This window comes from Streptopelia decaocto (genome assembly GCF_964273445.1).
Source record: "Streptopelia decaocto genome assembly, chromosome: 15".
Taxonomy (NCBI): domain Eukaryota; kingdom Metazoa; phylum Chordata; class Aves; order Columbiformes; family Columbidae; genus Streptopelia; species Streptopelia decaocto.
In genome coordinates, this window is record NC_138670.1 from 3,868,424 (window position 1) to 3,892,629 (window position 24,206).

General features: G+C 44.1%; 1 protein-coding gene across 9 annotated transcripts in view; it reads left to right on the forward strand.

Moving 5' to 3' along the window:
- Window positions 1-24,206, forward strand: part of PITPNM2 (phosphatidylinositol transfer protein membrane associated 2) — a 124,199-nt gene that overhangs the window by 55,493 nt on the left and 44,500 nt on the right. For 7 of the 9 annotated variants that reach the window (XM_082065938.1, XM_082065944.1, XM_082065943.1 and 4 more), the window contains 4 exons: window positions 5,643-5,816; window positions 19,136-19,350; window positions 20,731-20,852; window positions 21,558-21,791. In XM_082065938.1, coding sequence (XP_081922064.1) covers window positions 5,739-5,816; window positions 19,136-19,350; window positions 20,731-20,852; window positions 21,558-21,791 — 649 coding nt within the window. In that variant the 5' untranslated portion in view covers window positions 5,643-5,738. The remainder of the gene's footprint in view (window positions 1-5,642; window positions 5,817-19,135; window positions 19,351-20,730; window positions 20,853-21,557; window positions 21,792-24,206) is intronic. The other 2 variants (XM_082065941.1, XM_082065942.1) reach the window with 1 other exon arrangement.

The window sequence follows — 24,206 nt, forward strand, 5'->3', positions numbered from 1 at the left end:
GTGCGATTACAAAGAGCGTTACTTACTGACACAGTGGCCTTTTAGCAGTGAGCGTGTGAACCGTGCGCTTTTAAGGAGCTTTAACTTTAGATCATTTTATTTTTTCCTGAGGCCTAATGAGTTTTTAAGTGCGTAGCCAGGTACGACCTACACTGCAAAACCTGAAAACTTGCAGATTTTAAAAAATTCACACAGCCTCTTCAGTTTATCGCATGTGTGAAAGAGATTTGAGTGCGGCGTTGAGTGTTATGGCAAATAACGGTAGCCACAAAGTTACTACATAGAAATGTTGGGGGTTTTTAACCTTTGGATGTGAACGTTGCTTGGACCAGTCCCGTTGTCGGTGCAGGAGAGATCGCTTGGGCAGGGCTGGGAGGAGAGGGGAGAGAAGGGAATGGTAAAATACGAGTGCTCAATATTCATCTGCTTGCAAAACCCTCATAGATTGTGTTTTCCCCTTGAGCTTTATGTAATGGTAGCCATTCACATGATGGGAGGAGACACTTGTGTTCCAGCTGACGTTGCACCAAGTGTCGCCACTCACAAAACGAGAAGTTTTCCTCTGTCCCATGGTGCTTCCCAAAGAGACAACCGTGGGACGCGGGCAGGAGGGTCTGTGTGACGGATCTCAGGCTGCGTGCGTTCAGGGGGATTAAATAACAATGTTTTGCAGGTGCTGAGACAGGGACACCATGGACAAACGGGATCAGAGCAACACATAAAGGGGGAATAGTCTCTGCAGCAGTGATATTCTGGACGGATAAAGCTGAGCAAGGCTGCTCTGGGGCCAGGAGGAGAGTGCCGCATTAATCAAGGTGTGAGTGTTGAGGCTGCCTTTTAAAAAAATGCTGACTTAGGTCCTAGGAATCTGTTTCACAGTTATGCTGCTGCTTCTAATGGCATAAATAAATCCAAGCGTAGCTCTTGCGGTCATGAGAGGGCACTGATCCTGCTTCAGGAGCTCTGCAGGACAGGGACGGTGGCCAGGCTGCTAAGTCTGGTGTTGCTTCCCAGTGTCCAGGTGTTTGATACGTTTGGGATCAATGCTAACATCTCTGATATTGCTTTGTTCAAGGAGGCATCCTCTCGGGGGATAAAAGAGACGTAGAGAACCTAAAGAAAGCCTTTGGGGAGGTAGGTGTGGTCTCCAGAAAGGGCCTTTTCTCATCCTTTTGCCATTATGTGTTTGGTTTTCTTGGTTTCTGTTAATTATCTTTCATTTCTCAGTTATGTGAAAATACCGCAAGCAGAATTGCTCAATAGCTGAGTCGAGGGTATCGATCTTTAGCTCACGAGCGTGATCTTTCATCGGGGTGACTTTCTCGGCTTCAAAAGGCAGCACAGCCCCGAACACGCAGCGGCTGATGAGAACCTGAGGCTGCAGTTCCAGGGCTGGTACCTGTCACTGCCGTGCAACTCTGATGGGTTTTCCTTCCTAGAGCGACTCTTTTAACTTTCAAATAGTGTGAAATGAACTTCCTGCGTGAGGCTAGAAAAAGCTCATTAAAGTTGCTCTCTACATTTAGGGCTTTTTCTTCCCTGTTGAAAATGAGAAATGGCATCTGTGGCATGGGGTGAGCTATTGTGGAGCTTGTTTCAGCCCTGAAAATCCTGTGCTCAGCAGCCTGGACGTGGAAAACGTGAGCTGGTCAAAAATTAGTTGTTGAGGTGGCAGCTGTAAGAGCACAGCTGGGAACAGCATCCCAAACCCGCCGGCCTGAGTGCTTCTGCATTGGGCCCAAGTGACATGAGCAGCCAGGATTTTTGCTGTAATACTCAGTTTCTAAGCCCTTCAGGGCCAGCCTGTCAAGCCTGGCCGGGGTTTGACCTTCAGGACTCTGATAGCACAGTTTAAATACCCTTCACCCTTCCTTAATTAAAAGCTGTCAGTTGTCATCAGTCCTCTGCTACCTCGTTCAGTAATGGGGAGGCTGGCCCTGATGCTCCCAAAGTGACAACCCCAACACCGAATTAATGCACTAAATGGGGAGATTTTGCTGGGTCTCTTGATCTGTTCAGCTTCTGGAGATCCCAATAGTTTCCCAAGCTTTAAAGATCAAAAAAATGGGAAACCATTAAAATCAGAAGTAAATGCAGCATGCTGAGCGTTACCCTTCAAATAGCCTGGAGCAATAGCTCAGAAGTGGACCTGACTCATCGCAGCAGGATATTGACTCTGGAGCATAATTATGATGCTTTGAGAACCTGATTTTAAAATAATTGAGGTATAAAATTATGCGCCTGGCTTTCACAGTTACTACAGCTCTGTGTATAAATTGAATAATGGCCTGTACAAATGTGCCACTTGGCTATCGTAGAAATAGCAGCAAGTCTGCAAATGTCGTGCGTCACCATTGTATTGGTCCTGCTGAGGGAAGCCGCTGCAAGCTGAGTTCTGCAAACGGCCTTGAGCTGCCACCGGTCCCGGTTGTGTGACCACAGGGGTTTGGCAGATGTGTAGAAGATCCAGGTTGGTGCTCGGCGGCTGGACAGCCAAATCCAGTGTGCCGTCAGAATCAGAACGCCGGCTGCTTGCTGATCCCGGCAAGTCGAGCATCTCCCCACAAACACCCCTGGCTGCTCGTAGCGATGGGCTGGACGCGGGTAAGCGCCAGGGACACAGCTGCTGTTTTGACACCCATTTTCCAAAGCTGTGTCCTGGCTCCTTTTGCTTCCAGAAGGGATTTTTCGTCTCTCCATCGCAGCCATCATGTCTGCAGGCAAACGTCTTTGTTTTGTTTGGGCAATACAGTAAGCGGTCTTGGTGAGCCTTGGTTCTCTGTAAAGTCCCAAGTCTTTTGGAAGGAGGCTGCTGTCCTCAGTGAGTTGTCTGCAAGTACTGTTTGGTCACCTCTGTCCCACTGGGCATGGTGCTCCCCAAGATCTGAATCTGGTAAAAACCCGTGTTTATCTTTTGTGGTTTGCTACCTGGGTGTCAATTCTCCTAGAAGAGTTAGGGCAGGTTCTTTTCAGCTCAAACACAACCCAGTTCTCTTTGTGCCTTCTTCAGGGTCAGGCTGCTGATCTCAGATGCCTTTTCCCTCCGGCCCCCTTGGTTTGAGGTTGCGATTTGATTCTTGCTATTGCCCCGTGTGTTTCCAGGGTTTTGGGAGCATCAGCTTTCCGCCGGGCACATCATCAGGACCTGCTGCTGCCTGAGACGGGCGGGCCCAGCTGAAACACTTGCTTTTTAACATTGACCGCAGGGAAGTAGAAACCTGAAGGGGAACTTCACAGCAAAAGCTCAGCTGGGCCGGCAGGATGCTGGACCAGGAGCCGCTGCTGCGGCCAGACGAGCTCCGCACGCTCCGGGGCGGCTGCTTGGGGCTACAATGGTTGGGTTTTTTCAGTCTGTAATGAAATAAACCCTCTTGTGTCTTGGCTTGTGAGTTATTACCTGCCTGGTACTTCATTATAAACACATTTTTTCCATCTTGCTACTGGTTTCCTGCCATTTTATTGCTTTCAAGGTTCTATTTTTTGTTTTATTCATCTCTTCCAATCGATAGAAATATCCTGTTTTTAGCAAGCAGCAAAGGCAGACGTGACTGATGTCCTTATGGTGGGAGCAGAATCGCTTTCGGAGCATTTGTGGAATGGTTGGGGGAGGAGGGAGCTTTTAAATCTAATTTTCAAAGATCTCTCAAGCATAACAAGCTGCTCAAGACACGTAGCTGAGCCTCCCACTGCCATTAACTCCAGGAGTTGGGGTCCTACCCCTGTAGCGATGCAGATCTGGGGCCAGTGCTTGACATCCATCCTCTGGCAGTTACTGTTGTTCTTTGCCAGGACACTAATTAAAAACCACTTAATGAGATTATCTCCACCTGTTCTGGAGGATTAGTTTGATGGAGGAAATCGTGCACGTGCCTGTGGACTCACACAAGCTTCTGCACATTGGGGTGGTGGTGTCAGGAGGTGCAGTCTTCCCAAAATTATTCTCTGTAGGGTTTGTCATGGCGAAGATTTTGGTTTTAATCCCCCTGCTCCACACACACAGGTTGCTCTGACAGCAAGAAAATGAGACAGAGAATAGAATTTGAAAATAAATCGTTTAGGTAATGCAGCTCCAGATGGATAGTTGTTCTAGAAGAGTCAGTCTGGGATGATGGGTTTTACTGCACAATTAGAAATGTGGTAATTAAAGAAAAGCCAGCGGACAGCAGCGTGCCTGGGTCGGGCCTAAAACCAGCAGAGGGTCAGCTCTGGCGTGAGACGGAGATGTTGCAGTGGCCTTTGAGTGCTACACAGGTGACGAGTCAGTAAACCTGGCTTAGAAAGCCTGCTTTGTGACCATGGGCATGTGTTTTAACCTCTCCAAAGCTCATAAAAGCTTGGTGAAGTGCTGTGCAAACACGCAGCAGCGCTGCGGCCTGTCGGCAGCAGTGTGGTTTCCTAGTTCCCAGGCCACGCTTGAATCCACTAGAAAAGTTGGGTGTTTTTATTTATTATTTATTTTTTTTCCCCTGGTAGTTGTAGGGTTTGGGGCTGGTTTTGCTGCAGCAGCTGTTTCTGAACGCTTCCAATAGGCAGGCACAGCAGAAAGGTGGATTTTGGCCATGAGGAGTGAGTGTTTTGTGCTCTGGTGGGAGAGCGGCTGCCAGGTCCTGCCAAGGCGGATTCAACCCCAGCTTTGCTTCTCGCTCCTCTTCTCTTCAGCTGGCATCTTCCCCCCACCCTTCCTTACATGATTTTGTTGTTTTATTTTTGTAATTATTTTGTTACAACCTTTTTCTTCCAGATTTGGCTCAGCTGTTGTGAATAAAGAGCTGGTTGATGGCAGAAGTGTGTTAGCTGAGCAGAACCTGTCAGCGAGCGGCCTGTAGGGAGTCTGAAGAACATTTGAAAAGTTACTGCTTTAACCCTTGGTGTAGTAGATGCTGTATTCCCTGTATTCTTAGGCAATTAAATTATTATTAAATTGCCTTGCATTGGGGTGTGATGGGATTTTTGTGTGTGTGGTGCAGTTTGATTTTTGGCTGTATTCTTATGCAGCGGGAATGTAAAAATGAGTCTGGCATTGACATCAGTGTCAAGAGGATTCTGCCTGTAGACTGCTCTGAAGTGAAAGAGAAGGGGTCCTACCAGGACAATAATTCAAAAAAAAAAGCAGAGAATAAAAGTATTTTTCTGCTGTCTTTATTAGAATCCAAATTACTTTGTTCGTCATGGTGTTATTGAGGGCTGGGGAAGTCTAATTATTGCCTTTTCTTCCTGCTGGATGAATGTGAGAGGATAAAACCTGATACCTTTGAGTGGATGCAACTCTGGTGCGTTGCTGACATTGAAGAGATACTTTATTGTCTGGCGACAGGAGGTCTGCCTATTCATTTTGAGCTTTTGTCACATCTCTTCTACGGAGAAGCTATTGCATAGGAGAGTCTGATTGATGCGGTGGCAAAGGTCAGGAGGGTAATGGCTTTGATGGTGTCCCCTGAAGCAAATCAAAATTCATCTCAAAGATTCTGTTTGGTTTGATACCAAGGGTCTGGTAGCGCTCCAGGGATTCTTTTCTCTGCTGTTAAGCTTATAGCTATTACAAAAATTAATGTTTGCCATTTTTTTTTAATTCTTTTAATAGGATGTTCTGCAATAAGAATGGAAAATAACTGCTCCTTTTTTTCTTTCCCTCTCTGTTTCAGGGATCCTCAATGCGTTTCCTTGCCATTATTTAAGGAGCCTTTACTAAAAGCTTCTGGATTGTGTTTCTGAACAGATAAAAGATTTTTGTATTCAAAATGCTCATAAAGGAATATCGTATTCCTCTTCCGATGAGTGTGGAAGAATATCGAATTGCACAGCTCTACATGATACAGGTCAGTAGTATTTCAGTGTGAAAGAGTGGAGTATTGCTGCAGAATTAAGATGTTTCAAATTTGAAGTTTGCTGGGTGCTTATAAAGGGGGAAAATGAATACAAACTGCAGTTTATGACTTGCCTCCTCTTGTCCTTAAATTAGAGAATCTCTGTTTGACCCACCTGGGGAAACAACAGCTTATAGACAGGCTGTTCCTATGGAAGGCAGCGCTGAGCCCAAGTGTGTGGGACCTACCTGGCCTGTGGTTACGGGTTGTGCCAGTTCCAGCTGCAAACCAAAGCTTCGTGCTCCTTTGTTGGGAAGGAGCAGTCTGGTATAAACTTGAGAGGGTAAACCAAAGGCATAACTTTGAATTTAGGGAGGGGAAAAAAATGTAGATGTAATATTTATTTGCTTATATAACACTATGAAATAGATACTAATCAGTTTAGGCATAAAACTTTTATTATTTTTAATAGTCTTCTGAATACTGATGGGATTTTTTGTTGAATTCCCTGTCTTCAATAAAGCAGTTAATTAAAATGCTGGGTTTTTGTAACTCAAATCCTCTGTGCCCCTGTTCTCCCAGTGTCTGAAATCCAATCAGGAGCATTTTTAAAAGGAAATGAATCTGAAGTGTTATTTCATTGTCCCACACTTTAAATACAATTTAACTTTGCTTATCCAGCAAAACACACATACAATATTGAGTTAGCGGTAGAACACTGCTGGAAAAATCTGCGTTGGCTCAAAACCTAAAATGAATTAAGGAAAACACAAAACAAAACAAACAAATACCCCCTGAAACCAAAGCAAAAGCACAACTCCCCGATTTGTGCCCTGACCATCCAAATGGGCTCCTTTAAGCACTCACACACTTGCCCTTGACTGTTAAAACAACGTACAGCGTGTGTTTTCCAGTAATAACAGTCAGATCCCTTTTTCTGACACAAATGGATCATCTTTGTGTGTTCAGCCTAAATGTTAGCATAAAGGAGCAAACATTTTGCTCAGGTGGCTTCACTTCTGTGTATCTTTTCCTGGTGCTGTGTCTGTTTTGAATATTGTTGTAATTATTTCGTTACAACTTTTTTCTTCCAAATGTGGCTCAGCTGTTGTGAATAAAGAGCTGGTTGGTGGCAGAAGCGTATTAGCTGAGCAGAACCTGTCAGTGAGCAGCAGAGCGCACAGAAAGATCTGATGGAGAAGGAGGAGCCCACCTGGTTTAATGGAGGATTAATTGTTAATTGGAGAGTGTCTCTGGGGGTGTGTGCGAGAGGTGGGTTTGGTCAGGGGGCTGAATTTGCTGTGCACTTGCAGAATTTACAGTACTTCGATTTCATTAGTGCAAAACACTGGATGCCGCTCTGTTCACTTGACAGTGATTTTGATCATATCGTTATGTCCAAGGACACGATAAGCCGTTAGGGCTTCATGCACTGTGATGTTTGCTGGCCCAGGAAACTATTTGGGAAACGACAGCCCCAAATTGTCACCCAGTCCTGCTTCACACCTGCTTTGATTTTCTGGTGCATGGATGTGTGGCCAAGCCGGGTTTCCTCTTAGATCGGGTGCAATAGCTGGAAACACTGCGTGTACCCAGAGAGAAGTGCGTGACAAACAAGTTACAAACAAGTTCCTCCATTACAAGTAATGCAAGAGGAAAAGTTAGCTGTGCTTTCTATTGAAAGGACTAGTCTCAGCTCAAATTAAAACAAAACCAGAACACCCGCTTAGGGCAGGACATGGAGTTTATGTTCTGTTTCTTAGCATTCGGTAGCGATCTGCTTGAATTCAGCCTGAAATTGGTGGGAAGATTCCTGCCGACTTCAATGGGAGCTTTTCCTAGACCATGATATCAAATGTCCTTTCTCTTCAGTGTTATTTAAAAGCGGAGGTTTTGTCTTTGAGGCAGGTGCTGGCGGAGAGCGGTGGGGAGCACGACTTCCCTTCTGCTCTGAGAATGAGAAAGTGCTTCATATCTGCCTTTATTTTTCCTGTGAAATGCATAAGGAGGCCACAGGAGAACCAAGTGCTGTATGTTGAACCCCCTTAGGGGAACAAGCTATCTGTACAAAACAGCAGCGTAGAGCCATTTCTTAGAAATCTTTGGCTGAAGTGTAGAACAGGATGATTTAAAGTAGTTCCCGAGGAGAGGAGCAATTCTTAAAAGCAAAAAGTTCCTTTCAGAGGCGTTTGTTGTGCGCGGGGCGGTGTCGTTATTGCTGGAGACGCTACTCAGCCTGGTCCCGTAGGAAGCGGTTTTCCAACAGCGTAAAAAGGAGATGTCACAATTATTCCTCAAGGGTTTTATAGAGCCGTAAGCACGTACTTGAAGTTTTCCACCCATTTAACTTTAAGCTCATGAGCAAAGATCTCCATTAAACTCCAGCTCAGTTGGTACAAAGTTGTTCTTTTAAGAGCAATCAAATTTCCTGGATTTCATCATCCTCGAAATGGAAATTTTCCCAAAGGCCCTTCTCACCTGGGAGATGCAGCAGCTGCCCGCGCGGTTGCTCTGGGAACCCTTTGCTGTGGACGTGGTGTCTCCAAACCACGAGGACGTGGATGTTCAGCCTCGAGCTGCAGCACCGTGGTCACTTTTCAAAGATGTTTCCATGGAGATTATTGCCTTTGCCATGGAAGGTCCTTTTGTCCCCGTTCACGAGAGGGCAGTCCCTCCTTCTCTTAGAAGCCTTAACAAAAAATTTCCACCTTATTTGATGTAAGCAGCATCACGGCCAAGCAGCAAAGGGTCCTTCCATTAAACCGGGACAGGCTGTACTCATATTTACTGTGTTTATTGGATGGGAGAATTAAAATTGTGCAGTATATAATCCAGCATCTCGTTTGGTTCTCTGCGCCACTGGGCAGGCGAGACATGCAATAAATCATTGTGCGCTGCCTGGGCTGCTCTGTAATTTCTCTCATACTTAAAGTTCTCCAGGCTGGTGTATAAAACTGTGAAAACTGAGGTGAGTTTGCTGCTGCTTTGCTAATTAATTTAAAAAAAAATTAAATAGGGCGAAAGGAAAGGAGCAACAAGTCTCTTAAGTGTTGCTTTCTGGTAGCTTCTGAAATATTATCTACAGAGACGGTGGTTTCAGTACTCTAAGTAGCACCTAAATTCTTCCATAAATAAGTTAATTTGATATTACAGCAGAGGGCTTAATGTACCCTTGACTTGCTTGAAGCCCAGCAGATCCGAACTGAATTGTTTTTCTCTATTAAATTTTAGACTATCAATATCCATGTTTTCCTGGGAAACCTCTCACGCACGTTGTCAGCGTCTCGGGCCGGGAGCCCTCGCTGCGTTGGCCGCAGAGCAGTGAAGTCTTAGCTCTTCCATGTGCAGCTGAGTTTTTGTCTCGTTTGCTATCCAAATTAAAACGTACAGGTTTTTGCATTTGAGCCGGGAACCAGAGATCTTCGTTTCTGCTGTGACCTGTTATTATTCTGGTCCATAAAACAGGCAAAATACTTCAAAACAGTGAAACAACACACACTTTAAGCCTCTGTCTCAAAAAAGCTTGTATTCCGAGATTTGAATGTGTTTGTCAGAAAGATCAGTGCGTTATTAGCCAAAGGTCAGTCCATTTATCATCTTAATACCATTCATTACTGCAGTTCCATATGCCGTGAGGTTCTGAGAGACCGTTGCCCTCCTGACCCTTACAGAAGATGAGAAGTCCTCTTGTTATTAAATCTTTCTTTTATATCGGTGTGCATATCTTGCTTTCTCTGCTGTAAATAAGTCCAATCCTTGTTTTCTCCATGCAGTTTTCTCTGAGTACTCGTGACCTTCCTCCAAAGATAGCGTTCTTTAAAAATATTCTTTTGGACCTAGTCATTGCCTTTTGGGGATGAGGCTTGTTTTAAGATGCTGGGTCATCGTTATAAGCTAATCGTGTTAATATATTGTCATTCAGCCCTCTGAGGGTCCGTGACTGGGGAAGGACGCTGGTCCCTGTTTGAGGAATCTGTTCAAGATGACCCATCTGCTCAGCGCTGCCCGCTGAACTCAGGCAGCGTCCTGGGAATCGAGGACTCTCCTCATCTTTTAACATGAGCCTCTCTTCTGCAGTCCCTCGGGGCTTTGCATTTATTGCCTTCCCTAGGAAAATCAGAGTGTGTTTCCGAGCATCTGCAGTGATCTGCATCTCCTGCCGATGGAGCACCCCGAGTCGCTTCCCTTTCCGAAGGATCACGATGTGTCCATCCCCTCAGTCCCCAGACCCCTGCCCCGTCCTATTTTCTCCTTCCTTTGTGTGTAGCTCTCAGGGATCACCTTTGAGAACAGACCTGGTGTGCTGGTAATTCCTGGGGCCGCATCCTGATACCTGGGTGCAAAAGTCGTGTCCCTCAAGCTGTTAGCGACGCTTGGCGACTGCCAGCAGGCTCAGCAGATGGTGAAAGGCTGATTGAGTGGGGGAAAACAAACTAACCCTTCATCTCTGGACACTGAAGAGCAGCATGGCTGATTATTTGTGTTTCGTTTGCAGATGCCTTGGCCATCTGGACAGACAGACATATATGCTTTAATTTTAAAAGCAGGTGACACTGCTGGCAGCTCCAGAGACCCTGGAAGATTCACCAGTCTAGAAGCAAAAGCCTAGTTTGAGGCTTTTTTTGCCAATTTCTGTGCTACAGCATTCAAGGCTTCTATGTTCTCTCTTCTTCCTCTGGTTTTCATAACCTTTTCTTTGTGATCATGAGGGTTTGCAGCCTCTTGAAAGAGGAGAGTAAGACACTCAGAATCACTGAGCTTTGAGAACAAGGCGGGTCCAGGTACGTTCAGTGCTGCCAGACTCATGGTCTGATTTGCACGGGTGACAGCGACACCCATACAGGTCAGCATTTGGGGAAAACATACAGAAATAGCAAACAGCTTTTTTGCCTTCTTTTTTTTTTTCCTGTTTTCCAGCCATTATTGTGGAACAGTTCTTAAATTGGCTGTTATCCCGTAGCTGGTGGAAAAAATAGATTGATTTGATAGTAGTGAACTGTGTTGCCTTGACAGTTCACATGCTCTCGAACAAAACGGAGTGAAACTGAGATAATGTTATAACACAAAAAAATACTTTGAACTTCTCATCTGTACTGGTTTTAATGCAGGGTGCAGCACTGACAATCCTGCCGAGCTTGTCGCTGTCAAAATGCCTGTTGCCTTCTTTATTCTTATGAAAGAACATTTCTGACCTTTCCACCCCTGGACAAGATCTTGATGGTTGACCCAGATTAGTTTCTCGTTTTTTCAAATACCTGAAGGCAAGTAATGAATTAAGTGTTAGGAAAACTGTGGGCAATTCTTTAAGCCAGCCAACCAGTATTTTAGCATACAGCCTATTGTTAGTGAACGGTTCTATTGGGTTCCTAAAACCTAAGGGATGTAGCCAGAGGATCAGAATTGATCCAAAACACTCTGTGTTGAAATTTAGTCTCTGACTCACAATTTAATAATGGGCAAATTGCTTTACCTCCCTTTAAACTAGGGACAGTAATTCTCACACATGGTGTCTGTGGAACAGTCAACACACTGAAAAATCTGTTTAAAGACAGGGAAGGAAATACTCAAGGTAAGATGAGATACTGAGCTGGAAGTGTAGTAGACATTTGAATGATGGAGCATGCGGAGTAAACAAGTTTGAGGTATCTCCATAACAAAGTGATTCCTAATTCATGTGCTGCCGGCACATCCAGCCCTGGCTCTGTAGGAGTGTGACTGGGCATCTTTGTAAGGCGGAGTGATTAACGAGTGGCCATGAGAACAGTTCTCTTCACGCTGTAAATTATTTATAGTCCTGCACGATTGATTGTCCCCAAAATATCCTGGGTTTGTACAAACAGCTTCATTAATATCTAGACCTGATTCTAAATAATGCAGTGCCTACAAATTGATGCTGCACATATTTCTGCTCTGTCTTGCAAAACTCTGCTGCTGACGCCTTGTCCTGCTTTTAAGTTTTAAGACTTTTTTTTTTTTTTAGGATTATGTTTTACCTTAAGATGAGGTTTTATATGTAGCTGGTGAAGCAGCGGTATTTGGGGAAGGGGTGTTGCCTGGACAGAACACAGCATTGTGCGTTGCCCAGCCATTGATCAAACCTACAAGAAGGATGTTTAAACCAGCTGGTTTTTGCTTTTATTAATAAAGCCATTGATGAGGAACAGATTTCCTTCCCCTCTCCCCACGGTTTCGGGTCATTCCTATGTGTGCAGTGCAGCGAGGCTTGGAGTCAAACTGCAATTGTAAAGCCTCGTGTTCTGATCACTACCTTGTTGACTCAAACTAACCTTCCTTTGCTAAATAAGTATTGACGCTGGCTCTTCATGTATTCTTATTATTTTTTTAACAGTGCTGATTGGATTAAAATAATAGTCATGCATGAAGGGTGCATGTTAGAGCTCAAAGGGCACACGGAAACCTCGGCTGTGGGCACCATGGTTACTGGTGACATCGCTTGGTTTGCTGTTCACCGGGGTGATTCGTGTGCGGCGCCCAGTGAACGTGGCCTAAACTAAACCCAGTGCATTGCTGATGCAGTCCCATTGCCATGGAAACAGATGTTGCAGCTTAAAGTTGCCTGCATTTGTAATGTGATGCACATGGTTTAAACAAAAGCATGGTCTTGGAGCATCCACAGCTTCTGGAAGGATGTGAATAGTGTAACTGGAGAGACTGGGAAATCCCTTTGCAGTTGGACTTGGTTTACGATTAAAGTGGTGCCAACCGAGCTGTGCAGGATGAGGTGCAGTGAGCCTTGATTTTGAGTAACAAGAGCAAAACTCACAAGTCCCTCTCTGTCCTCCAGCAACGTTGTTGCTAAAGGATTTTCAGTCCAACTTGACATGGATTTGTTTCTGATTTGTACTTTACAAAGTACAGGCTCAAAAGTACTATTATATTAAAACCTGTCCCCGGGGTAACAGGGATCCTGGCTCCTGCCTGCCTTTGATATTGTTTTTCCAATATAACCAGTAAGACTACACTCAACTCCTGCAAAACAGGAGTAGAGAAGCTTCCCTGTTCGAGGACTGTTTTGCTGTATTTTGGTAAAGGTCGCCACTCAGGCCAAATGAAGAAAAGAGCCACATCGTGGTTAGGATGCCGAAATGGCGTTTGAAAGATCTGGGTACCAGACGTAGCCCTGCCAGCATCTCTGTGGCTTCAGGTTACGTTCTCCCTCTTCAAGATAATGCTCCCGTGTTGATGCCGTCATCTCGAATGTGAGAGGACTCGAGCTGTTCTGACTGTGGCACAAGAGCCTTCGACAGCAATAAGTTGTGTGTGCTGTTCTGCTTCAGCATTCCGAAGAATTAATAACAGTAAGGGTGATTTTTATTTTTAATTTAATTCCTCTAACTTCCTGTTTGTTCGTAGAACATTATGCACTGATAAAATTATGTTGGTTTTGATCTGATCAGAAGTTCTCCTCCTTGGCTTGTGTAGGAGTGGAATAGTACCATCTTCTCCTCCCTTTTTTCACCTTGAAAAAAGCTTTTTGCTCAGGTAGCACCCTCGTTATGATTTTAATTGAGTGTTTCAGGTATTTGACATGCACTTTTTGAAAAGAGAAAACCAAAACACACAAACAAAACCCAACAACAAGCAGCTTGGGAAGTATGACCTACTGTACTTTGAGGGCAAACCAAGGGTTTGTTTTCCTAGCCCAAGAGCTGATTTTTGATCACCTGAAGCGAATTCTGACCACGAGCGGTGCCTGGTCTATCAGATCGCTGCATCAGCAGGGAGGAGGTTGTCGGTGGTGAAAGCAGATTGCTCGTAATGAATTAGATGTCAGTTCAAATGCTCAGAAAGGAGAGGTTAACAGAACCCAGAGCTGAGTCACGGGCAGCAAGAGGCGGCTGAAGAGAGAACGGATACACCCCTGTACGTGCACATCGTTAATGTTCGCGTTATCCCTGTACAAAAATGCTGCGCTGGGAGAATGAAGAATAAACCATGAATTAGTTTCAGGACTTTTGGGTAGGAAGGCAACGCTTTGAAAAATCCATCAGAAGAGTGAAATCACCATTGGCCTAAATGATGTCCAACTGCAGATAGTTGGGAATATTTTTCCCTCAACATATGGGTGAGATTGAAAACAAGCAGTTGATTCCTCTCCCAGCCTAGATGTTGTTACTCAACGCTTTACCTCTTAGGAAGCTTTGTACTTCCTTTCTAAAACTGTGTGCTCGGTGCCCCCAGGTCTCGGTGTCGGCAGGAGTCACCCAGCCTGAGCCGCTTCGGGCTTTGTGTCGCCTGGTGGAATGCGAGAGGCAGTTCGGGCTTTCGCTGGCTCCCAAAGGACAGGTTCTGTTTCTGGGAACTTAATTGGCATTTGTGGTCCAAACCAATAAAAAATATAGTAATTGGCCATAGAGAATGTTTTCTCAGCCTCCCTTGCCACAACAGTATGAGCAAGTATGTTAGCAGCATCCTCTGGGGAGATTTGCTGTCATGTTCTTGTTCAGTGGTTGCATAAATGCCTTTGTTTGCTGTCATTGTTAAACCATCACCCAGCTGCAAACGTCTTGTATCCATATCTGTGTCTAAATCGGATAAAAAAATCCCAAGACTTCGGTGTTGTTTTAATGGATTGTCCCAGAAGAATTTGTCGGGACTATCAAAATACCCCGTTGCCAAATGGAACTGGAGGAGAAAAGCAAATATCTCTTCTGGTTATTATTTCCAGACAGTGATTTATGTCTTCATTATTCATGGACAGTAGGCCTACCAAGCATAGTGCTGCTAGTCTTTGTATTTTGAATAATCTCAAAATTTTGACAGGTCATCGACGGAGGCCACTGGTACCATGTAAATACGTTGCAGTAACGCACCAAGAAACTTCATGGTAAATCTAAAGCATGTCAACCTTTTGTAATCACCATCTGACTTAGTCAGATTGAGGGGTTGTACTGTAAACAAGGTAAAATTATAGCTATAATCTATTTTTAAAAGCTAGAATGATGCCCGGATCACCTTTTATCAGCATGCAACTTATCCTGCCTTTACCGTTCTCTGCAGTACCGTTGCAGTACTCAAGGTAGTAACTTAAATAAAAAGTAAACTTTAGGAGAAACGAAACCGCTGAGCTATTTCCAGGGCTGCTGTAGGCCTCACAGAGATTCTCCATGTACGTATCTGAACCCACGTCCAGCCTGTGCTTTATGCCGGGGATAAAACAATGTGGAAAAGGCCTCCAGTGGTTTAGGATCATATTCTTCTTGGTGTTCTGAATAGTACTGTGTTGGTTGGTGGGCTTGGTTTTTCTTCTAATTCACCTAAAGCAAAATACTACAGGGCAAGTTTCATTTCCACAGCCTGACTTCTGTATTTCCCCAGCTGGTACGATAAGCACATCTTACCGGTTTTCCCCAGTGTTCTGTGTTCTTGTTCTGTGAGTGCAGTTCCTCCAGCTCTAATGAGACTTCTCAGGTTGTTGGGGTTTCTGTTGCTGTCGGCCATCGTTCCTTTAGTAAGTTATACCACGTTTCTTGTCAGGAAGGGGGTTGGAAGGTCTGAGAACTGCTCAACCTGTCTTTGCCACCAGCAAAGGCTTTGTTTACAGCCCTTCGTCTCCCGCCGTGAAGGGCAGATGACAAATGGGGTTGGGCTAGCCCAGTGTTTAGATGACATTCATGGGAATTATTCATCTCTGATTGCGATGCTGAGGTCATGTGCTGTGTCCCATGCTGTGCTGCCGTGCCAAGAGATTTATTTTAATAGAAGCCTTTAAGTAACTGGCATTCTTGCTAATCATGGTGCATCTGCTTCTCTGGGTTCCCTGTTATGAGTAATTTAATGCTATTACTTTAGCTAGAAGGGATCTGTGTCACCATCTGTCCTGGAAAGCTATTGATGGGGCTGTGCAGAACATGGAGTGTCATCAGCACAAGAGAGGGACTTCTAAAGGGATGACTGGATTTCCCCTTGTAATACAATGTAAGATGGTTTACTGTGATTACGGCTTGGATAACTTGCATATAAAGGCTGTTAGCTACTCTGGTTTTGTTTGGGACCTTTCCTCAGATATTTCTATGGATGGAAGGTGGTGTTGTCATTAGCAAGCAGTGATAACACAGGCCGTCTGCTAAATGAGTCTCTGCTCCTCGTAGGGGCGTCCAGCGATGAGGCTGAAACCTTGACGGGTGACCCCAAAGTGCCTGCACATCTGTCCCTCCCAGCAGACAGACGTTCTTTGGAGAGGACTTGCCAGCCGCTTCTTGAGCCAAGTGCTTTCCTAATTGGCAGTTATTCTTTAATTGTTGTTTACAGACCACTTCCTTGGAACAAGCCCTCTCCAAGCCATAGCTGAGTCGCAATAGACATGAAGAGGCTACACGGTTGAAAAGCAAATCGCTCTTGACATCCCCAAGTGCTGTTCTTCCACAGTACGGCTTGGGCTCAGAGTATCAGCCTGGTCTCTCGAGTGCGTGTGGCTGATACCTTTATTTTTATTGTCAGAGAGACTGATCTTCTATTTGTCTTTGCGGCTGGTTAATGATTGTACCATTGACCATCCAACCTGACTTGTTCGGTCCTTCCTGACCTGACTGTGGCTTCTTGTCCTCCCGGCAAGGTAACTGGGGAGAGCTGGGGAGCAGCTCGGTGTGGTTTACAATGTGGAGATTTTTAGTCTACTGTCATTCCCAACAATAAGTTACATTGGCTTTTGAGTATAAATTGTGCTGAATCAAAAGATTAGTTTGTGATACAAACTTTGTAGTTCTGATGTTTTTGCCATGCAGCTCCTATTTCAAATTAATTGAAGAAAATGTTCTTGCTGTCCCTTGTCGTATCTTGTGTAGATAATTGACAAGCAGGAGGAATCTGTAGGACCAAAATTTGCTTGGGGCTTGCAAGTGGGCGAAAGAGGCTGTGGGCTGGAGCTGGACGTCTGGAAAGGCTGAAGGAGGAAGCTCTCAGAACAGGGTTCCTGGTCTTCTGCATAGAAATGAATGAAATAACTAGAAATACGAAGTCTGAGATGCTGAGTGTTCGCGTTACCAGGTCATGTGGAAAAGCTGCCTATGGAAAGATTCATGTAAAGCAAGAAATGGGCTGATCTTGCAGGTTCACCAGGCTTCTTGGTGTAGGATGAGAACCAGGCAAGTCATCTTCATGCAGGGAGATGTTGCCAGAACTGGCTAAATGGGGGAAAGACAAGCGGAGGACGTTGGTGTGAGCTGTGTCTGGGCTTCAAACCCGACCTCTGAAGAGCATCCAGGGTAGGCGAGATATGGGAAGAAAACGCATGGGGGTGTCTCAGATGTAGCTCTGAAAGCAAGAGTGTTAAATTGCACTCTGAAAAAGAAAGCATACAGGGTATCGTTATCCATTATCATATCAACCATGGCCATTAAAACACAAATCTTCAGTGGTTTGGTTTTCCAATGCAATACGATCATATGTGAACCTGGGAACCCGGTTCCTCTGGCTCGGCACAGCCCCAGGAGATGCTGCGGATTCCTTTTGAAATTAACTCCTAAATATCTTTCGGTTCCAAACGAGGACTTGCAGATTTTCCTTGAGGTTGCTGGTAACCACACAATCTAGAACAGAGTTTTAAATCTAGCCCATGTCCGACTACATGTGATAATTTGGCATGAAGACAACCTGTGTTTCCTCCGCTTAGGATTTCCACATGCTCATGCCATATAATAAAACCGTAGATCTCCATAATTTGTATCAACTGCTCAGCGCAGATGCTGCACTGTTATTCTGTCTGACACATTTGCTGTGCCTGCTGGGTTATTGCCTTTTCCAAGACCTTTGAATTAAGCAGATTTTTGGGTCATCAAGATTATTTAATGTTATTGTCATAAATATTTGTACAGGACTTGGTCAGTGCTTATATAAGAACTGAAAGACAGTCGTTTGTTTTAAGAGGATGTGTATTTTAATGAACTGCCAGCTGACTTAGATATAAACTGTTAAAAAGTGCTTTTCTTTTGCAGGACTACTGCGCTTTGTGACTATTTAGATTGTCAGTTATTTAGATTTGTCAGTTACAGCTGTTTAAATTTAAAATCTCTTGAGAGTTCTTTAAAAAGAGGCCTATTTACTTCCAAATAGCTGTGTTGTCTTATCATCCTGTCCTCAAAAGACAAGAAGCTGATCTCTTGCATCTTATTAATCATTTTCTGTTAAACCATGTTATCCTTTGAATGGTTTGTATGCCAGAAATGAGAGGTTGTTATTGTGTTACAATTCACAGTTGATTCTTGTCTAAAATTCCATTTTTTTTCTTAATTTCCAAAGTACTGTTCTCTCAAATACAAACAATAAATTCAAAATACTAGGGATATAAATCTGTTGTTTGGAAATGATGAAGGTTATACATCATCCAATCTGCTGAAATGTGTTACAAATGAATAAATATTTGCTTTGCCTCCAGCTCTTCTTAGAAGCACTGAAATCCGTATTTTTTTTATTGAGGGAATTTTTGCCAGTTTTTCAATGAGGGACAATAACACAAATCAGCCAAAACATGGAGACTGCCGGGGGTGCCGTGTGCGTTCTGGCAAACTTGGGTTGTTTCTTCTTAATATCTTAATTAGCAGAGCATGTTCTCCAAGCTGTTGCGGGAGAGCTGCTGCCCTGCCGGACCACAGGCAGCGAGCCCCACATCCTGGGGGTTTAGGTCAGAAAACGCCCTTTAGGACCGCGTGTGATTCTTCACACGACACCGCAAGAACCTGCCGAGATGGACAAACTCCCCTTCGCTGTGTCATCCGCTAATGTGACGGCATTTGGTGACATCTCGGGAAAAGCCACGTGTCACCTGTTGTAGGAGCAGGACCTGGTGTGTCCTTGGGTCTCCGTTCAAACTGTCTCTTGGTGGCCAAATCTCGATTTTTGAAGGATCTCTAAGTCAGATCTCTGTTCCTGTATTGGCCAGATAAGTCACTAAATATATATATATATATATATATATATATATACACACACTTTTTTTTTTAATAGAACGATAGAATCATTTCGGTTTGAAGAGACCCTCGAGATCAAGTCCAACCATAAATACATATACCGGGTTTTTCAAAAAGACAGACCCAATTTGAAAGCATTGATGCTTTTTGAAACAGTCTTTTTGAAACGTCCTCTCTCTATATATATATGTACACATATAAAATAAAAATATTTCCTTTATAATCTTATAAATGTTATTAAGGTTTGGTAATCTTACAGCCAGGGTGCTGCTCCAGTTCTTCTCTCTGTATGAAGTGCTGCTCAAAAGGAGTCCTAGAAACCATCCCCGGTGTTCATGCACTTTCAGTCTTTGGTACGTACAGTGCACCGGGAGGATTAACGGGGTGATTTATTTTCCCTTTCAGAAAAAGAGCAGAGAGGAGACATGTGGGGAAGGCAGCGGCGTGGAGATCCTGGAGAACAGGCCGTACATGGACGGACCGGGAGGCAACGGGCAGTACACGCACAAAGTCTATCACATCGGGATGCACATACCCAGCTGGTTCCGCTCTATATTGCCCAAGGCAGCTCTGCGAGTGGAAGAGGAATCATGGAATGCGTATCCTTACACAAGGACGAGGTAAATCTTGTTAAAACGTCCAGAGCTGTTTCCCCTGCTTTAGAGAGAGGCTCTGATGTCGCTGTGTGGCAGTGGCATCTCTTCCACCTCCTGTAATATCCTTTAAAGGAACTGGGATCACGTCCTAAAATTCTTGCACAGTGCTTAATCTCAGGATCAGGATCGTACTGGAGAGCTTGTGGCTGGTTGCTCTAAAATATTAGGGGTTTTTTTGTCCATCAAAGCGTGGGAAATCCTGCATGGTTTTTATTTAGTCTCGTGTCCTGCACTGCACATTGTACTTGACATTGCAGATATCTGCTGGCTCAGTAGAGTTATAAATGCACACGGTGGTGGGACAGTTGTCATGTTGAACGCTGTCAATTAAGGCAGGATTCATTTGTTCTATGGGAGAAAGCACGGGGAGAGGAAAACCTTAAATAAATAAATCTGGTGCTTCTTTTTTGGGAACTGTCTTTCTGTCATTTATCTAGAAAATAAACCTGCATCTTATGGTTTTCACCCTGAGAAACGAAGAGTGCCAGAGGCTCCGGGGAGCCCACTGGGACCTCCGTGTGCCTGATTTTGTCTGGGAGGACTTCAGATACCCTGGAATAAATAACCTTTGTGCCAGTTACTCTGGTTTAGAGCACTTGCCCTTTTCCAGCTTTACAAATCTTGATATTACTGTTATCTGTCGTATTAAAAAGGATTTAATGGATATTTTTTTTTTAATCAAAAATCTTGAAAAGTTTCATAGTTCTGGTTTTGCTGCTTCCTACAAGTCACATTAGTCTGGGCCAAGGTGGGCAGTCAGTGGCTCTGATGAGCAGGTTATACATAAATATAATGGAGCTCTTGGACTTTCAAGTGATTAAAGTCCACTTCCACTCTGGTTTTATCTATTCTCTTTAAATGCCCATGAGTCAATAAGTTGTCCAGGAAACCCGACCCTGTGCAGAACCAGTGTGTATTTTATTCTGCCACAGGTTCCAGGGACGAGCTCTGCTAAAGGTGCATTTCCAGGGTGTCCTCGTGTTAGTATCTGTGTCATAACAGAGCTTGTTAGTATAGTGGAACCAAAAGTTATCTCCTTGCTGAAAGCTGCTCTTTTAAAAACAGGCTGTCCTGATAAGGAGGAGCCATAGACTTGGGCTTGGGGTTTTACTAAACCAGAGCTATTCCAGGGAAACTGCATGTCCAAGGCGAGCTCCTGTCTTAAGAAGTTATTAAAGAAAAACTCTTTAATCTGTATAGTCAGTATTTTAAGCATATCTGAAGTAACACACATGTAAAGGCTGGCTTGGGTTTGAGACTGGTTTTGCACATCTTAAGCAAGCATTTTCTCTGCTTGCCAAGCCAAGTGGGGTTTACTCTAAGCTGCATTGTTCTCATTTTCAGGTATACGTGTCCTTTTGTGGAGAAATTCTCTATTGACATTGAGACGTACTACAAAACTGATCCGGGAGAGAATGTCAACGTGTTCAACCTTTCTCCTGCAGAAAAAAGACAAACCATTCTTGGTGAATAGCCTTTTTCTTTTACTTTTTCCTTTGTTCTGTTGGTGGTTTGGGGAGGTGGGGAGTTTTTTGTGTGCCCCCTAAGGTTGTCCGTGACACACAGCTGTGCCGCTGTGGGTGTCAGGCTGCAGGGCAGGGTTACATCGAGTGCAGTCAGGACACCTGAGTTCTCTTCTAGGCTTGATGTAAATCATATGGAAATAATTTGAATCCCTGGTCTATAAACTGAAGCTGACACTCTCCTGTCTTGTTTGTGCAGTTCCCAAGGGGAGTAAGACATCTAATGATTTTGGGGGTAATAAGAAATCACCGAAGAAGAGGAAAATATTGCTGTATAATTGCCTAGCTCCTTCACATATATGAAAATAATTTCTATCTGCACTTCTGAAACATGAAGGTGTATTTCAGCTTTGCTTCCCCTCCTTTTAGTCTTGCCCTCATGCAGGTTAACCCTTCAGCTTCGCTGCTGTCTTTGGAAGATCAGGTTAAGGAGTCTTACGTATGTATATATGACTGTCCTCATTCCTAAGCCCATCTGATGGGGCTTTTGGTGCTAGACAAATAGGTTTGAGTCAGTGCGATCCTGCCCTTCTATCCAAACTTCAGATGCTTCTGCTGGGTCTGGGACCAGTAACTCCTGAAAAATGGTGTTTTCTTCTTTTGTTCAGGCAAAGGAAATGCCTAAATGTTTCTATTCTCTTTCTATAGATCCTATTGATATTGTTAAAGATCCTATCCCTCCACATGAATACAAAGCTGAGGAGGATCCAAAGCTGTATAAATCAGTGAAGACTAAAAGAGGCCCCCTCTCAGAAGACTGGATTCAAGAGTACAAGAACAACCCTGGGAAATACCCCATCATGTGTGCATATAAACTTTGTAAAGTGGAGTTCAGATACTGGGGGATGCAGTCGAAAATCGAGCGGTTTATCCATGATGTTGGTGAGCATTTCTATCCTAGCAAAGTTCACTGTCAACTCCTTAATGTTGTTTTTGAACTGAAACACAAAGGTGAGGTGTGTGCAATGTATCATATCCCAAGACACGTCTTTGAAGAGATTCTCAGATCTGATTACGCTTTGACAGACCTGTGGGTCAGTTCAGAAAAAAATCATGTTATAAGTAACACTTGTGATATGTATGAATCCCAACCCTGTGTAGCCACTGAAAGGGTTTCAAATCCTATGTAGGCAAGATCTTGCATTCTGGGGTTTTTTTATAGATGAAGATTTATATGTTGAACTTTACCAGGTCATTATCAAAATCTGCCAGTTCTCTTTATTGTGAACAAAATCCCGAAGAGAAATGTGTTTCAGTGGCGAGTCCTAAGTGGTCCCAGAAAACCTCTCCCTGGAGCGTCCCTGGTTTCTACCTGCCCTGTGGCAGGGCTGGCGGGTCTCTGCACGACCATCCATCTCTGTCCCCACCCCATTGTTCCATAGTTCTATAACCCACCGTGGGTCATTGACAGCTCTCAGTTGTGAGTAACTGCGCTGCTTTGATTGATGCGTCATTCTTAGGTCAATGCTTTTAAGGAGGTTTTGTTTGTGTCCCAGAAGGAACTAAGTGCAGACAGTGCAGGTGGTAGCAGTGCTGGCGGTAATTTGTTCCTTGCAGAAAATCTATAACACAACTGGTACAGTTTCTGAGCTGTGCCACAGGAGACAAGATCTATGGCCAGGTGGAAAACTTAAAGAATGTTTGAAAGAAGCATTCCCATCTCAAAACAAGTGCAGAGCTATGGCTGTCCTCTGGCAAAGAGCCGGCCAGAGAAGGGCTGTGTAAAGGATGCTGTTAGGTTGGTGCAAAAGTAATCACGGCTTTTGCATTGTTGAAATTTGCCGTTTGATATTGGAATGCATTCTTAAATAAATGTGGTTATGTTATACATAATTTTAATGTGCTTTTCTCCCTTTATGGTTTTTTGCTACTGACTTATTACTTGCTGTTTATTTTATATTTATTTTAGACTATAGAAATTATGCTGGACAAAAAGCAAATTCGAGCCATTTTCTTATTTGAGTTCAAAATGGGCCATAAAGCAGCGGAGATAACTCACAACATCAACAATGCTTTTGGCCCAGGAACTGCTAACGGACGTACAGCACAATGATGGTTTATCTATCTTAACGTTTACTTTGCTCTCCCGGTGTTTTCAGGTACCCCTTCGGTTAAACAGAACCATACAGTATTAAGTGCTATAAATCATGTTGCAGAAAAGCTGGAGTATTTACCAAAGGCTTTTAATCGAAATATGTCTGCAAAATAATAGCAATAGACATAGAATCATAGAATTGCTTGGAAGAGACCCTTAAGATCGTCGAGTCCAGTTGTAACCTAAATCTAGCACTAACTCATGTCCAAAACCGCAATTGCTTTCGCACCAACCTTACCAGCTTTCTGTCCGCAGTAAATCCTCCTGCATGACCTCTGCAGCTGACCCTTCTATATGCAAAGCTTCTTTGAAGTGCCTGATGCTATAATTAAGTAATTTTACAGCTCTTTTCAGTCGTACCGTGCTCCTGAGAGCTAATGTGGAAAACGCTGATGGAGCTGCAGAGAACAGTGCGGCGCTCTCGGAACAGTCACAGGTTGCTTTCCTAAAGCTCCTTTGGGTTTTCTTTACCCCCAGATGGAAGTTTTTACTTGTTAGATACCGTATTACAAGTGGCTCTCTGCAATGAGCTCCTCTGGCGTTTCGGTGACATGGGTTAATTTAGTGTATACTGCAAAACATGGGGGCAGAATAACAACTCCATTGTATCTGTTAAATGAAAAAGCAGCATGTGACTCTTCCAGTTGTTCAGAGGTGTTTGGCATAGATTAAATTGTGGTCTCCCTTAGAAACGTTTCTTTTGTATTTCGTGAAAGATTGCCTGCCATTTTCCTCTTGATTGAGGCTTTGCGGAGCGCGGAGCCAGATCATTGTCTGCCTTTCAGAAGCCTTTCCACTCGGTTATAATGATGTTAAATAGTGTTTTTCAAAGTGGTTAAGATGCATAAAAATCAGAGAAGTCTTTAAGGCGAGACAAAGTTGAGTGAGTGAAAAATGAAAGCAAAAGCTTTGGGTTTCTACAGAAGATGCGGGGCCTTCCCCTGCGATGGGACGGCCATGGGGAAGCCATTAGTGAGTGGAAAAGTGCCAGAGCGCATCTGCCGAAGGCAGCACAGTATGGGGACGGTTGATTTGGAAAGATGTGGGCTACAACGTGACTGACCAGGCTTATACACTGATCCCGGTTTTGGGGCTTCACCTGGTGACGGAAAGCAGATCGTGCATCGTGCAGCTGATGGGGGACCCAGCTCAGGGACCAGAGATGTTCTCATGCGCCAGCCCCTCCTTGACATTTTCCTCCT